The 17,093-nt window shown below is 32.2% G+C and overlaps 1 protein-coding gene across 3 annotated transcripts in view; it reads left to right on the top strand.

Moving 5' to 3' along the window:
• The window catches only part of dpp (decapentaplegic morphogen), a 117,979-nt gene extending 101,112 nt beyond the window's left edge, over positions 1-16,867 (top strand). For all 3 annotated transcript variants that reach the window (XM_074181930.1, XM_074181931.1, XM_023161749.2), the window contains exon 3: positions 12,486-16,867. In XM_074181930.1, the coding sequence (XP_074038031.1) occupies positions 12,486-13,345 (860 nt within the window). In that variant the 3' untranslated portion in view covers positions 13,346-16,867. The remainder of the gene's footprint in view (positions 1-12,485) is intronic.
• Positions 16,868-17,093: the final 226 nt, after the last annotated feature.

Here is a 17,093-nt window from a genome sequence, read left to right as displayed (position 1 = left end):
AATAGAATCTTCTACATTGATTTTAGCACACTCACAGAAACCTAAAAATTCTAATTCGTCTGCATATACTTTAGTATTCTATAATGCTACCATAAAATAGTAGGTTTTGATCTCCGAGTTACTCTAATTTTTGAAGTGTCGTTGCTGAATCTTGGTACCAACTGGCTTCCTTCTTATAAATATGGTAGTCCCGGCGACGCTATTCGTGATAATAATGAGCCAAAGCTTTTGAGTAGCATCCCAAAAGTATCTTCTTTCGTTGAAAAGTGATTGAACATATATCGTAGTCAGGCTCTTTTAGAAGCAAAAAAACAATGGGTCTGGAAGGGCAATGACAACTCTCCTTACAAACATACCTGATATCTATGTAATCAACAGTATACTGAAACCTATAATGTCATAAATAAATGTGAGCTTGTTAGTGGGACTACTGTGTATTCGTTAGTCATCGAAGATTTACTCTAGATTGTCGTTTTAAGGATATACAAGTTTAAATGACCCCCTCATGACCTTGCCGTGGATGTCATAATAAATAAATGCCCTATTGGATTGGCAGTTGCTAGTCTCATTATACTTATAGACATTTAATTCATGCCAGAAGAAAATGTTACAATCTTTCAACAATGCGACTAGATTGCATTTTCAATATTTTTTTTCTACAAACACTTATCATTAGATATTGTCATTGACTTTCAAAATATATGTAATAAATATACCGGTTAACCCAAAAGCTTGAAACCAGCTGAATAATTTTGGCAACGAATGCATTTTAGGAAAGAAGTTTTAAAAAATCGGAAAGGATTTTTCTGTGGCTACTCAATGGTGTGATCAGTTTCGACCTGAACATTTCCGCGGTGTTCATATCGAGATAAAGGTCATTTTTTGAATGGAGACACATTCATTTTATTATGAACTTCAATTTAGTGGAATTGGTAATGGTTATGGTCGAATTATGAGCAGATAATCCCAACTGCTAATCCTTAAACAAAATTTAAATCAATTTTTTCACTCATCGTGACCTGAATATCCAAAACTATTTTTTAATTATCATGAGTTGGTTTTCACGTGCTCAATAATTTCATAAAAAAATCGAGAAGGCATTTTTTGACAGGTAATATTTTTTTAAAGAGACTAGCTTTTTGGAAAAAACTTTTTGACTTTCTACTTCTTTATATAAGATTTCCTAAAAAGTCTAACATAGCTGAGAGTGATATATTATGAATCAAATCAGTTTTGTCTTACAGTATGTTATATTGTAGAATAAGATTACTAAATATAATTTTATTACAATTGGACGTAGATGGAAAATTATAAAAATTATTTATGAGAATAGTTAGTCTTCAATTAAACAAAAATAATATAAAAAGTTTGTTTCCCGCATGTATTATTTTTCTGTTTCTGCAAACGAATTTTGTTCAATTGTTAAAAAATAATTCGCAGATTCTCCACTGTTATATAAACATTGTACTTTTTGTGTCCTTCAATTAATTACATGCATTGCTGGATGTAAGTACGTGAATTATTATATTTTTCACATATTAATAAGGAAGTAGAAGGATACAAAGCCTGAAAATTTAACATTCAGATAGAAATATGTAAATTATTACATTCTTTATATATTAATGAATACGTGAAAAAAGCCTTCGAAAAGTTTTCCCATAAATTCAGTTTCTTTGTTTGGTATTGAAGTGAGTATATTCGATTATAATGTATGAATCATTTTCCGAACGGTCGTTGTGGCAGAACAGATTTCTGTCATACAGCCTTGAAAATTCGCAAAATATGCAAGAGTATGAGTGAATCAATTGTGTTTCACAATGTTCATGATAATGCTGATGGGGAGTTTGAGATCGGGAGATTTTATTGTATGTGAAATTATGTTTGATTACTTTTTTACTTATAATATCAGATGATTTTTCAAAAATGTAGTCATAGGACATGACTGTATATGTACACAAATACCCCTGTGCATGAAAAATATGGACACTACTGTCACCTTTCTTACTACGCCTTTGGTTCTATAATTGACATCTACAATAAGTCCTTTCATCAGGTAAATACCTACCCTCACTAAGTAGGGATCATTAAACTTAAGTATCGCTTCTTGGAATTTAACTTTCAAGTACCAGTTCATCGTTGTAGATTATTTAGCATTATAGGCTCATCAGAATGAAATATCCATTTGTGAAATAATAAACTCTTCACAAATTCCCAGGTAACACGGCGCAGAATTCAATAGATCGTGTTGAATATATATATGAACATTGTTCATATTTGTAGTTACTTCTTTAATATTTAAACTTCATGGTGTTAAAGATTTGAGAATATTTCTTTATGATGAACTTCATTATTACCCTAGATACTCTTGTAAAATGTTTTATTCTTGCCAGTGAGGACTGTGCGGGATTTGTATTGAATTATTTCGAAGAAACAATTGATACGCCACTGCTCTTTCTTGAAGTAAACTCGATTTTAAAATCCTTTCTGACAATAACAGATCTATAAATTTGTTTTCTTTTGACATACAGTTTTCTCATTTTATTATTTCAAGTACACGTTATGAACATTGAAGTATCTAGTAGGTACGAAGCAAAAAAGTTTGACAGTTGTATGCCTATGACAGTTGTTTGCGATATGCAAAATAATGAATTTAATTTTTCATTTTCGAAAACAACACACTGAAGTTGTTCAAAAAAACTCAAAGAAACAAACAGTGGCGTAATTTTCCATTTCGAAATGATTCGGTACACATCTTGCTCAATGTGTGGAAGATGATTTATACTGAGTTTCTCATTTCAGGGTCATACCAAAATTATCATAAAGAAAATTATATTTGTTTAAAACTTCAGCGGCCTGTAGTTCAAAAGTTCAAACCTTCAGGACATTTTTTCATATGATTTTATTTTCGCATAATTAACCAAAGAATAGAATCCTCAAATAATAGGCCTAACTTGATACCCTTAATTCGACTATAAACATTTGAAATGCTATTGACAATCAACTTCAGTTCTATACAGTGTGTAAAAACCAAATGGAATAAATTCGTTATTTCGTTTGTTTGAAGATGATTGACAATGTTTCGTGGTGCATATTTAAAAAAATCCCGAAGCACGTCAAATGTAAATTATAATTTGACATTCTTGAATGTGAAAATGCCACCCCTACCTTTAACCCCCTTCGAATGACAGGTTCGACCCCCAATTTTTTAAATGGACAGTATAGATTTGTGATATACCGTTTGAAAGGTCTCTTCATTCTCTATTCAAGAATGTTATCGCTTTCAAGTTTATTGCAACAATCGAGATAAAATAAATTAAAATCATGTGGATACCGAAATTCAATAAAATACACCCAACAACTGAAATGTAATGAAAAACGTAATTAAATGTGGAATACGAAAAAGAACTATAGATGTTCACAAAGTAGATATTCAAAATGTTCACCACGAACGTCTTGGCAACATCCTAACCTCGAATAAAACTGTCTTCTAACATTATTTAATTTATCAGGCGTGACTGACATAATCGCAAGCGTTATTCGTTCTTTTGAGTCATTCAAATCTGAAGTTTCAGTTTTGTAAACATTGTTCTACACATATCCCCATGAAAATAAATCTAATGATGAAAGATCAGGTGATCGCGCTGGCCATTCAATCGATCCTCGCCACCTATCCACCGATTAGGAAATGTTGTATCGAGGTATTGACGGAAATTAACTTGGTATAGTGGTGGTCCTCCATCCTGCTGAAACCATGTCGTATTCACTGAAACTTGAGGGGAGGGTTTCCTGGATTAGGATATAAATTTGGTAAACTTGGAATGACATCATTTTGAAGTAGTGCAAAATAATTATCGCCATTCAAGTTGCTCTCAATGAAAAAGGGACCAATATGGTTTCCTGCCCAAACATTAATCTTTTGAGCGTATTGCGTGTGTTCTTCTATCATTCAGTGAGGATTTTTCGTTGACCAGTACCGGCAATTTTGTCGATTAGCATGACCGTCAAGAGACAAAGTACATTGACCAGAAAACAGAACGTCTTCTAATTGGATGATATTGTTATCCAACATGACCATCATTTGATCACAAAAATAAGTTTTTCTATCAAAATCGTCTTCCATGAGCTCCTGAGTAGTTTTCATTTCATAGGGATGCATTTTATTTTCTTTTAATATTTTTGTTATCGATGTATGGCTAACATTGAATGTAGTGGATGTCTGTCTACTCGATGTATGTGGGTTTCCTCAAACTTAAGCATCACATCTAATTTGAGTTCATCACTCATTGCATTGGTAGCTACTTTTTTCATCTGCTCCACATGACCAAGCTCGCGAAACTGTTTCTCTATTTTGCTTATTGCTCCTCGAGATATGGGCGGTAAATTAGAAAATTTCTCATGAAATAGACGAGCTACTTCCTGTTGTATTCGAGTTTTATCTCAGTAACCAATCATTTGTAAAATTGTTGTTTTATGCATTTCCGTTAATCTAACCATTTGTCAGACTTGAAGTTAAGGAACTTTAAACTTTAATTAAAATACTGAAAACTAATGTTGTAACATACAAAACAAGTTGACAAGGCGTTTTAAACTAACGTTGCCACGGAAATTATTCACAGTTTTTTAAAGGATACCATCCAAAAAGAACATTGCTATGGGTTTTGCTTAATTTCTTAGTATCAATACCTCAACATGAAATGAGTTTCGAGTATATTGCAATAAGTTTCCAGTGTATTTTATCGAATGTCGGTAACCACATCATTTTAATTTGTTTTATCTTAATTGTTGCAATAAACTTGAAAGCGATAATATTTTTGATTAGAGAATGAAGAGACTTTTCAAAGGTGATAGGTATATCACAAGCCTATACTTCCCATTTAAAAAATTGGGAGTTGTACCTGTCATTCGACGGGGGTTGAAGGTAGGGGTGGCATTTTTCCGATGAATTATGTCAAATTATAATTTAAATTTAACGTGTTTCGGGATTTTGTTAAAATATGTACCGTAACCGAAATAATGGATTTATTCCATTCGGCTTTCACACACTGTATACGTATACATTCCAATTCACATCAAGAAATTCCAAAGCATCAACGCTAGATAATATAATTATTGAACGATTGTTTTATTTATAGATTGCGGTATGTTGAGACATAGGTATATCAGGTGCTTATTATGCACTGGCGTACCTTTAAGTGATAAAAGTATAGCTTTTGTAACTTCACTTCGATCAGGTAATAACTATTGATGTTTATTATGTGATTCATTAGTTAAATATGAACGAAGGGATGAATTGAATTTTATATTCAGAAAACTACTTTCGTTATAAATAACTTGTTGGAACAAACAAAAAATAATATAATCAGTACATTCATGAATGAGCTATTAACGATTTGATTCAGTCACCCTTCATAACAATAATTTTGCCTTATAAGTGTTATAATGTCCCTTTTGGGGCGTAAGCTGAAAAAACTGTTATGGACAGAAGGTCGAAGTTAAGGGCCTTTTAGAGATATAATAATTACTGTTACCTGTTCTTTGATTGCTGGTACCTGTTGGCTTTTTTCCAATACTAAAGAAATCAACCTGCGCGAAATTCTTGTCTCTTAATATAGTCGACAGTTTATTCATCCATCACTTCAAAATTATTAGGTTTGTGATTCTGCAACCAGTTTGAAAAAATTTTTGTCCTAGATATTTTGATTAACGTCATAACATTTTGAAATTTCAGAGAATCCTGTTTTTTCAAATGATGAGTTAGTTCCTTAATTTGATTACAATTTAGCCTGTAGGTATATAAATTCTTCAGTTACATGAAAGTTCTCCAATAATGTTCCCAACTAATTAACAAAGGCAATTAGAAGATACAGCGTAAAGAAAATCACTTTTGTCTAATTTCTAGATAGTTTATTATTATGACCGGTTTCGGTTTATTAGACCATTTTCAAACGAAATCAGTCATAACAAATAATGAACTAAATAGAAATTAGACAAAAGTTATTGTCTTTATTCTATATTCAATATGAATTTCTACGAAATAAATAGGTCAGTAGTCGAACAAGCAGTCAGAAGATACTTCTGAGAAAACAATAGCATAATATTTGCAGATTTCAAAAAAATGTGCCGTATGTTTATATGAGATGCGAATAGGTTCATTCAGCTCATTCGACTAGTTATAGAAATTCGAGTTTCTTTTCTATTCGGGTTTGGTAGTCGAAAGTTTATCGAATGGCTATTCGATAAACTATTCATTGATGGTTCGAACTTTCGGAAAGTTTTATTTCTTTTTTACAGAATAACTAAAATTAAAAAAATGAAAGCAAACAATAACTTAAAGTATATATGGAAATAACTCACCAAAATAAGGTTTAAAAATGAAATGGCAGTCATTCACACAAATGAAAACGGCGGCAGATGAAAAATGTGACAAATGTTGATTAATCTGTCATATCACCTGAGAAAATGATTCTGAAATAATTTTATTCTATGAAGAGTTATCATAAATATAATTCCCAGTAAAAATGTACTGATCAGTTTTTATCATTTATTCAAAAGTTGAAATATAATTACATATTTTGTTAAAATTTTGTATTTTCTATTTTTTTTCCTACAAAGTGTTGCAAAACTATTTCTCACCTTTATTCGAACACTAAAACTCCCTTCACGAATAAAGAAAAATATAATTTGATATACAGTATTTCATGAACATCCTGTTATTTGGGTTACATTGGTTAGACTTCTCGTAATCTCTCTTCACGAATTACCTCACATTGAAGTGACTGCAGACTGAGTAAAATATCTTGTGGTTTAGCATAGCATGTCATTTCGGAGGATCACGTTATGAACTATAACAATACTTAAATTACATCTGTAGAAAATAACATAACTGAAAGATCCTTACTTGAAATCGGAAGTACAAAATTTGAGCAAAATTTATAATTACATTTTAAATTCCGATCAGATAATAAAAATAAAGATGAAATAATAACTCTTAAAATGCCCTAATTAAATAGAACTGATAATTGAAATTTTTTCATTTCTACATTTCTACTGGAAACAAAATTTATGAAATTTCAAAATTCAATAATGATAATTTCGTTATAAATAACCCAATTTGCTGAGTTGGTATATACTTTATTAGTATATGTTAGTTTATACAATATTCTTTTCGAATGCTTTTCTCTGCTCCACAAGGAATAACTAATTTGCTGGATGGGAGAGACGGAAAGATTCATTGAAACAATTTATTTTTCCAGAAATATTCAGCCCATTCGCCAATACAGATAATTTCTGGTTTTATACATCCTTTCGTTATTTTGAAATTCATTTTATTCAGCTAATCTCGCCAAATGTTATGATTTTGGATAATGCATCTATTTACTTTCAGTTTGTAAGTTGTTTTGGGTTCTTCAACTCAGAAATAATCCATACTTACAAAATGAAAGATTCAAAATGAAATTTTTATTCACGTTTATTCACATTACAACTTGTCATTCTCCTTGTTTCAGTTGCTATTTGCTCTCCCTTTAATGAACCTTAAAATTTTTATTCATGTCAATGATGTTACGAAAGTACATTTTATATTTGATCTTTGTTTACTTGCCTTAACGAAATCATTTGGTTCGAGAAAACAAAAATCAAAGAGAGAAATTAAGGATTCAAATTCCTTTAGATACGCTAATGTGGTCAGGTCATACAAACCCGGCCTACTTACATCTCTTTATTTGTTACTAGCTGGTCCGAGATCGAGATTTCCCCCGCTTACATTGCATAGATGCCAAGTTTATGGTATCCCAATATTCAAGTTTATTAATTTATAAAATATTTCACTTTCTTTTTCTGCAATTCAATGAGAAATATTCAAAAAATTTCCAGTCAACCAACCAATAAAACGTCAAAACGCAACCACTTGCAATGAATATTTAGAAGACTGGGGAACTGATGAGTATATTGATTACGTCATCTCAAGAAAAGGTGTGGCGAAATAGCGAATACCACGCCAACAACACTTTTGAGGGAAAATTTCATTCAAAAAAACTCAAGTCAATTGATCGAAAAACGTTATTGCTTTTTGAGATCTCATTAAATACAATGTATACAATCCAAATTCTGCATTTTTGTAGCTCCAAAGAAATTTTTAGCATCGCTAAAGTAATAGTTAATATCGAAACGATGGTAAAAATGTCTCACCTTACCTGTTCAGTAATAATAGTTTGATATCTTCGAGCTAAATATGGATAAGGCTGTTGATATCTAATTCTTGTGGAATTGAAAGAATGAAAACGCTCAGCGGAATTAATTACTTTTTAATTTTCAGTTTTATATGCTAGAAAATCGGCCAATTCCTGTATTACCCTTTGATATTTATTCAAAATAAACATCTATTCATACATCAGTTGAGTGCCACAGTGAGAGAAGGGGCTAGACTACAAAATCAACTTTTTCATTAAATTATAGTTTTATGAGGATAAGTCAAACATAATCTTGAATAAATTACCATTCATTGAAACAATAGATATAGATAGGGATATGGCACACTTCCAAGGAGTTTGTTTTATGGTCCATAGGTAGGAGCCAATTCAGAAATATTGAAATTAAAAACACAACTTGTGTGGCATAGTCCCTTCTCCTACTCAGGCACTTAGTTGAATCATCTAACCTTGAATTTCTTTTAGAAAGAAACATCACCATTCCATTTTTTGATGAATATATTTTTTGTTGTTCCCGAAATTGAACAAGGATATTTCTCTGCGGTATAGAAAAATTATTTTCGGAGTTTGATTAATAATCATATTAATTCATTGTTGTTTCAGTTTTCATGCATCTTATATCAAATTGAATTGTTTAACATTTTCACCATAGAAAACAACAGGTGTCAAGGACTCAGCTGCAGGGACAATCCCTTAAGAAAATCAACATCAATATGTTGGTCCAACTTGTCATGAAAAATTTAAATAATTAGTCTCAGACATAGACTCTAATCATTATGTTGACTATGGCGTGTATTTAATACACCAGTGGTATAACCTGTCATGAAAAATTACGGAAACAATATTTTCAGAAATAGGCTCCAACTTTTTTGACAGGTTAAACACGCCTTCGTCAATACATCAATAATCACCAGTGGTCCTATCTGTCAACAATATTTAAGTCTAATTCAGAAATAACAGTTTCCATTGCAGATTGTGACTATTTCTAAAAAGTTTCCATTGCAGTTGGACACTATTTCTGAAAGAGTTGTTTCAAGACAATGGCTCAAACTTTTTTATGACACATTGGACCACTGATGTATTGAACATGCCTTCGTCAACCTATTGACATAAGTTGTTACATTGGGCTTTTTGCAGCTAAAAGTGTTGTTTCGGAATAGAGATAGTTTTCCTTAAAACCTAAAAGCCACACCTTTATATATTTTTTCTACATTCCCATCGAGATACTTTTTTACAAATCTTTCTCGATTTTGAGAACGGAAAGAGATATCAGTCATTGTAAAGAAAGCTGAGAATATATTCATTTCATTAATCTATCTTACTGTATCTGCCAAATTTGGCCATACAACTTAATGATTTATCACTCGTCAGAGGTTTATATCACGCAGTCAATTTTTGAGATTTGCAATGTAGAGACAATCAGTGCCAAATATTTTCTGCTAGAAGTCAAAAATTCAGGTTTTGAAAATACTCTCGAAGAATCCGTTTTTTTCAGTGACTCAGTGAGTTTTGAGAGGATTATAAAAATTACCAGCTGATCTTTTGAATTCCCAGATGTAGTGCCACATCCACTGCAATACAAGAATATCAGTACCTTCATTCCAGAAATATTCTGGATTAACATTAACAATATTGAAATATGATAAAATTATTTAGCTGAATCGTAACAAGTTGATTTGGTGTGACATTAGTCACACCAAATCAATCAAGATTTTCGTTGAAGTGGATCAGTTGGATTAATGGGAACTTTTTTGCCTTGTAGAAGACTAGAGAACAACTACTCTAGAGAATCTGAAGATCTAATTGACCAATTGATCCTAGAAGAGAAGCAACACTAGTACGTTCTACAACTATAAGGAAGTTCCCAAGGGAACTGGATGAATGGGATAATTTTCTAAATATAATTACTATTTTCAATGGCAATTATGCAAGACAAAGCATATTTAGTTGATTCGGCCTAAACGATTCTGCTTAATCAACCTCAAATATGAAATCATAGGAATGAAGTCTTCATTGCTAATGAGTGATACACGTGATTCTGTCGTCAAGTTCGTATTGTCCATAAAGTCAACATCACGAACGTAAGTGTGTGCCTAGAAGTTCAAGTAAAACATTCATCCAAACTTCGGTTTCCTTGGTAAAAGATAGATTCAAAAGAGAAATAATTCTTCTGCACACCAGACCTGTAACATATTCCTCCACAAGCGTTTCACCGCCAATGAGCTACAATAAACCATCACCTACACCAACAAAGTTGCCATCAGCTGTTATATTGCTACAGATATAATAGAGCATGTTATATAATATACTGTTATACTCGTAGAGCTTCTTCAGATGATACAAAAACATATTTAAGAATTGACGATTCTAATATTCTGTAAAAGTAATTTTTCTAGGACAAGTTCATTCGAAGCTTGAAGAGTTCAAACGCGATTTTGTATGATTGAAGTTGCATAACGCTCAAATGTATTTTCCAATTATAATATTTGCAAACTATTAAGTAATTTGGATTGATTTTCTGCTATTGGACTGCTAGAGTGTAACAGGAGATACAATAATGAAAAAACATCAGGGCCGATGATATCAACTTTCCTCAAATAACCAAGAACATTGAAATTATCCGCTATGGCAAGATAGTGGATAAAATAGTAAGGAATAACCAGATTTGCAAATAATCCTTATTAGCATAAGATAATAAATGTATGGAATATTTTCAATATCTGGTCGATATTTCAAGTTTCGTATAAATGGCAACGATGCAAAACACTTGATGTTGTTGTTGTTGTTGCCTCTCGGTAGCGAAAGTGGGACGGCCAGTATGTTATACAATATTTTGTACTTAATTGAATAACCTCATACAAACTCACTTATCACACCTGAAAATTGAAGGATTCCATTTATTCCAACAGTGTCCTGAATTGAAGGTTGATAAAATTGCCCACTTTCTTTATTTTAAAAACTGATAACTTGAATCCGGATATTGGGCGATAATCATTTCAATCATTATTTCTTCAGGGATTAATCATTGAAGCATTGTTTTACACAACAATTTGATAAAACTTGTCATGATTCTTTCTGTAACTAAAAAACTTCAACTTTCATTTCATGAATAACCATTCTAGCCAATTACATTTGAAATCTATCAACTGAAATACAATCAAAGATATGGTATCAATAGGAATCTATTAAAAGCAATTCGTTAGGCAGATGACAGAATGAGCACATTAGCACTCGATAACGTGACATGTTATCGTTTCTGAATTTTATAGTGGTTTTTCTTAAATGAAAATCTTTGTCTTCAATTAATACTTAGTATTTTCATTATTTCCAGTTAAGAATATCACAATTGTTTCAAGTACCACAGCTATTTTGGCACTACATACACATTACTACACATAAGATCACGTCCAACGATCCCGTAAAATAATTTTGTCACTCTTGTATCTTTAATGCATTAGCAATAAATGATTTGATTTCTTCAATTTCTATTTCTTTTACTATATTCAGTGTCGGACCGGTTATGATATAGGTTAGATTTCATTTGAAATAATTAAATTTCATGATCTCATCCACTCATATGCTAACACAATGCGGCTACTGTCTCTAGATGCTAGTTAAAAATTACATAAGTCCAAATTCATTTAAGACTTCAGGAGTTGATACTCAGCTTTAGAAAATCATTTCAATTAAAAAGGAAATCTACATACCTCTCTGCATAAACAAAGAGTAGAATAAACCCTGACTCAACAGAGAAAGTACAAAAGTTGTGTTGAAGCAATGCACTATTCAAAGATCAAAATATGATTTACTGAACTCTTTCACTCTACTTATTGGCGAAGATAAAAAGTTTACATTCCTTCATTCCTCACTGAAGAATGGATATTACGTTATTTTAACACCTCGACACGTGTTTCGATCATCAAGTAATCATCTTCAAGAAGAAGATTAAACTAAACTTCAAGATGAAGATCAAACTAACTAGTTTGATGTGTGTCGAGGTGTTAAAATAACGGTTTGGTGTTAAACCGTTAATCCAATTTTCAGAAAATTAAGATTGTCCTAACATAATTTCCATTTCAATTTTCCCTCATACCGTGGAAGTTTCTGAATAAACCCAAAATACCTCATCCGATGTTCTGTGTACTTGACACTGATTCCATTGTTTCAGACATTCCTGAGAACTTGGTTAAGATCATTTATATTCTGGTAATAAAACTGAAATGCTTTGTTAGATATTTCTATTTACTTCAAGAGATTGATTAATTTTTTTCTTTTCAGAAAGTCCGATAGATTCCAAATTTTCAAGTAACCACAAGTTTCGTCTGAAGTTCAATGTATCAAGCGTCCCAAGCAACGAGAAAATGAAAGCAGCTGAACTGACACTCAGCCGACAAGAAGTCCAATGGATGACCGAAGACATCGATCGAAGGGAACATTTCCAACGAATCATAGTGAGCGACATCGTCAAACCCGGGATAAAAGGGAAACAGAACGCGATCACCAGAGTAGTGGATACTACTCTCATAGACACCAGAAGAAACACCACTGTCAGTATAGACGTATTTCCTGCCGTGCAAAGGTGGTTGGCGAATCCTAGCGGTAACCATGGACTTCTGATCTCGGTGTGGGGATTGGGAAACAATAAATCCACTCCTGCCAATCACGTTAGGTTACGCAGGAGCACGCATCATCCCAACGAATGGAACCATCTTCAGCCCGTGTTGCTGGCCTACACCGATGATGGTAAAAGTGTTCAGAAAAGAGCCGCTGACATGGCTCAAACCCAGCGGCGGAGAAGATCGTCCAAGAAGCATGCCAGAAAAAACCCTTGCAGCAGACATGAGATGTACGTAGATTTCACTGACGTAGGGTGGAGCGACTGGATAGTTGCTCCACCTGGATACAACGCCTACAAGTGTGATGGGGACTGCAATTTTCCCCTCGCGGCACACCTGAACACCTCAAATCACGCAATCGTGCAGACATTGATGAACTCTGTGAATCCGCAGAAAGTTCCAAAAGCGTGTTGTGTTCCGACACACTTAAACCCCGTGTCGATGTTGTACTTGAACGAGGAAAACAAAGTAGTACTGAAGAACTATAAAGAAATGGTTGCCGTCGGTTGTGGGTGTCGGTAGTGCCGTTTAGTGCCGGTTGTAACTGCGTCTGTGATCATGACTTGATGCTATCCTAGCAAAAACAGCTGTCCCAGTGAAAATGCTAACGATGTTTGTGTGCGGGGTTTGGCCAAAACTGAGCATGCCCCTGACTATTTTCTCCTCATCTGTGATTCTAATTTTAGTTTAGTTTAACTGTCGTACAGTTATTTTAGAGTTGAGTTTCTCGTTCAAGAGAAAACGATCTTGAAGACTACCGTATTTCTCTAGTAGATAAATGCACATGACTTGCTGTAGTTAATATTCACAATATGAAAGAACTTGTGATGATGGTTTGGATTTCCTTATTTTGAGGAGAAACACAGTGAACAATACCATTTAGTTGAATTATGATGACTTCTTTCAAATCAACATTTTTCAGATACATACATTTGTCGTACGTTCACATTTTATTTTATAATTTTTAAATCAACCCATATAAACTATAAACTTTCATTTGGGAGTTAGAAAATTTTATCTTACAAATTCGTGGTTTTAGAAAGTAATTTACTAACGAAAAGGAACTGAATTAGTTATTTTGAATAATTATCTACATCCATCTTATAACAGTCGGTAATGAAATAATTCACAAGTAAAACACGTACATGATATAATTTGTTTCGGTTATTTTATTCACTGACACTCACTGTTGGGAAAATGAATAAACCCCCCCCCCCTTTGTTTACTATTTTATAGATTGACATTCATTCGCTGCTTAGAACTGTACAGTTGATTTTAGCGTTGGACTTTATATCCATAGAAACGTTAATGAACAATGACAACTACACATTAAATCTTTGAATGAATAGTTTTCATCAACATTTTTACCTTTTATTGATTCAATTATTAGAGCTGGTTTCACTTGCACACAATTGATGGGTTCTTTGAAAAAAACTGTTGTGACTCTCCATTAATCCTACTCGAAATGCTTTACTATTACTTAGTATGTTAATGGTAAAGAGGTAGATTTTGAAGTCTCTGTTTCTAACCTAAATGTAAGGCAGTGCCAAGAGAGGTTTAGTAAACCAAGATAAGAATATTGGAAAATAATTTTATAGGACAGGTGCTCAAGAAAAGAAGCACTGCTTAAACTATTATATAATAGAGGACATACTGGAGGTTACCTTACGGATTAATGAACTGAAACCGTTGTCAAAGTAACTGCTCCTTTCTGTTTCAGTATTGCTTTTGGTCAGTCAGTCATTGTTTTCTATAAAATAATATTTGATATTTCATCTTTAATCGTGTCTTTCTATTCTGAACAATGTTCAGTAGAACATTTTTTTCTGAAAACTACAAAAGTGTGAGTTTTCTTTAGCACAAGAGAATATTTCATTAAATAAATATTTTTCGTGAGGACGGCATTATATTCCTAACTTATCCGATATATTAACATTTTCCAATCATATAATCCCATATCAATAGTGAATCCGCTTAAATGTACTATAGTGACTTGAAAAGGTCGACCTTAAATTTCTTCATGATATAATTGGTCGTTATTCGCCAATAAAACGTAGTATATTTGCATCAACGAACAGAGAATATTTATTATACTCTGCTTTTTTTCTGCAATGATCTTTTCAAGCCAAGTTTCTATTGAAAATCATCGCTAATAATATAATCAGAAACTTTCTATCAACCTTTTTTAGAAAAAATCAAGATATAGAAATTGTTATATTTGTCATTATTTGATTCCATTTTTGTGAACAAAACTTATAAATACAATTTGGACTTTTTCTGAAAAAGTTAATATCATTTAGTAAATTTCCTAGGCAAATGTTTCAGATTTCCTTCTCTTACATTTCCGTAATTTTCTTATGAAAATTTATGAAGGATTCATTTATTTTTAGACACATTACAGAACAACTCAAGTAAAATAAGATAATCTCATGCCTATATGAAATTTTGTAAATCGTAAAGATTCATCTTTGAATTTGAAGTTAGAATTATTTTTTGATTGTACAAGAATACGTGACTTGCTGATTCTAAAACTTTAAATCTACCATAATCAAAATATCTTGCACTATGATGTTATGAAGGTGATAAAGATATGTTTTTTCAGAAAGGGGTGCAAGGATAGGATGGTCTCGGAATTCCGTTCTAACCGTCTAAAGTTCATGTTGATGTATACCTTGATCGAAAATAACCTTCAATTATGATCCAAGATAATTTGTTCTGACTCTCAACTTTTTTATCTGTATGGTCAATTAAGCTCCTAATGCTATTTGTCAGAATTTTGAAGTCAAGTGTTGAATACGCTCATAAAGTGAATCAGAAGAATCATTAAGGTTATATTTTTCACAATTGCTAAGGAGGAATGAAAACTTCATTTTTTTTACTTTACATAAATTTAATTTTTTACATAAATTTACTTTGAATTAATACCATTCGGTCGATTATTCTACTCGTATACCACATATGCCACCGTTATGTATTACAAAAACATTATATCTTATAAAAACTAAATCACTAATTTTATCTCGATAATCAATTTTTCCTCCTGGTTCGACAAGTTTCTCTTTGAAATTATACTTCATTCATTTGAATTGCATTATGTTATTCAAATAGTGTCGAAGAAGACTGAGAGATGTTGTTTTGATTAACACAATCTCCCAAAGAAAACTGGTTGTGTTTATTTGAAATCAGTTTTTATGATTTGTATCAACCATGTAAATGGAAGTAGTTTATAAACTAATGACTCCTCAAATGAAGGACTGACAAAACTGATTGCTTTGACCAACCCCATATTATAGAAAGTTACTCCCGATTAGTTTTAGATTGAAGAATTCGTTATTTTTTTACTGTAACCGTTTTTAATGAAACAAGAAAATCCAAATTGTCACTTCCAAGACTACTGATAACATCAGCTTAGATTATCTAAAATAACTGTATTTAATTGAAATTTCACGAAACTGTTACCTGTTAACCAACAACTGAAGAATCTGACGTGTCCTTCAGTCTTAAATGTTGCAGTGAATGTAATTAACTTGTTAGGTGAGAAGTGTACAAAGGTGGAGTGGAAACCCATGCAAAATGTTTTGAAGAGCAATCAATTTACCATGTTATCGAAATTTATTTAATATTTTTTCCACGGTCTGATTAGTTAGTAAATTTGGAAATTGATTGCAGATGAGGCATTCATTTCATCTTATGTTCTTCGAAACTGTGCAACTGAGTCAAGTGTAATATATTAGTACCTGGATAAGGAATATTTATTGAATATTTTATAGAAATGTGCATATTGTATATAATTGAAATCCGATTTGACGGAACGTCAGTAACAACTTCAGAGTAGATTTCGTACTTTTCCAATAACAAACATTGTTCAAGAAGCTTAACCTAATCTTCAACTAGATGTCTATACATTTCACAGACTGGTTATCATTATTATGTATGTTTCGTTGAATCGGAACTTGTAAATTAAAGAGCCACACTAATTTGTAATGTTATGTAAGCATTTGTACAAACTGTAAATAAGTATATATTAAAATATTTTATTATGAAGTGTAGTTTTATTTACTTATAAGCAACCTTCGATCGGCCTTGTTGCATTTGAAAATTAATGGAATGTTGCTAACTGGTTTGAAAGGATTTCGCACTTATTACAATCGTGGCAAATAATGAACTTCTTATAATAGCGGCAATTTCGAGAAAATTCAGTTCAATACAATTATGACTAATGTATGAGAAAACGTTTGTTCTAATGTTGTTGAGAATGTTTCTTGGCTAT

Source organism: Leptinotarsa decemlineata, unplaced genomic scaffold (genome assembly GCF_025532065.1).
Source record: "Leptinotarsa decemlineata unplaced genomic scaffold, Ldec_3_MD MMD2_tig00026328_RagTag_RagTag, whole genome shotgun sequence".
Lineage (NCBI taxonomy): Eukaryota > Metazoa > Arthropoda > Insecta > Coleoptera > Chrysomelidae > Leptinotarsa > Leptinotarsa decemlineata.
The sequence above is the reverse complement of the archived record's forward strand: the minus strand, read 5'-3'. Positions and strand labels throughout refer to the sequence as shown.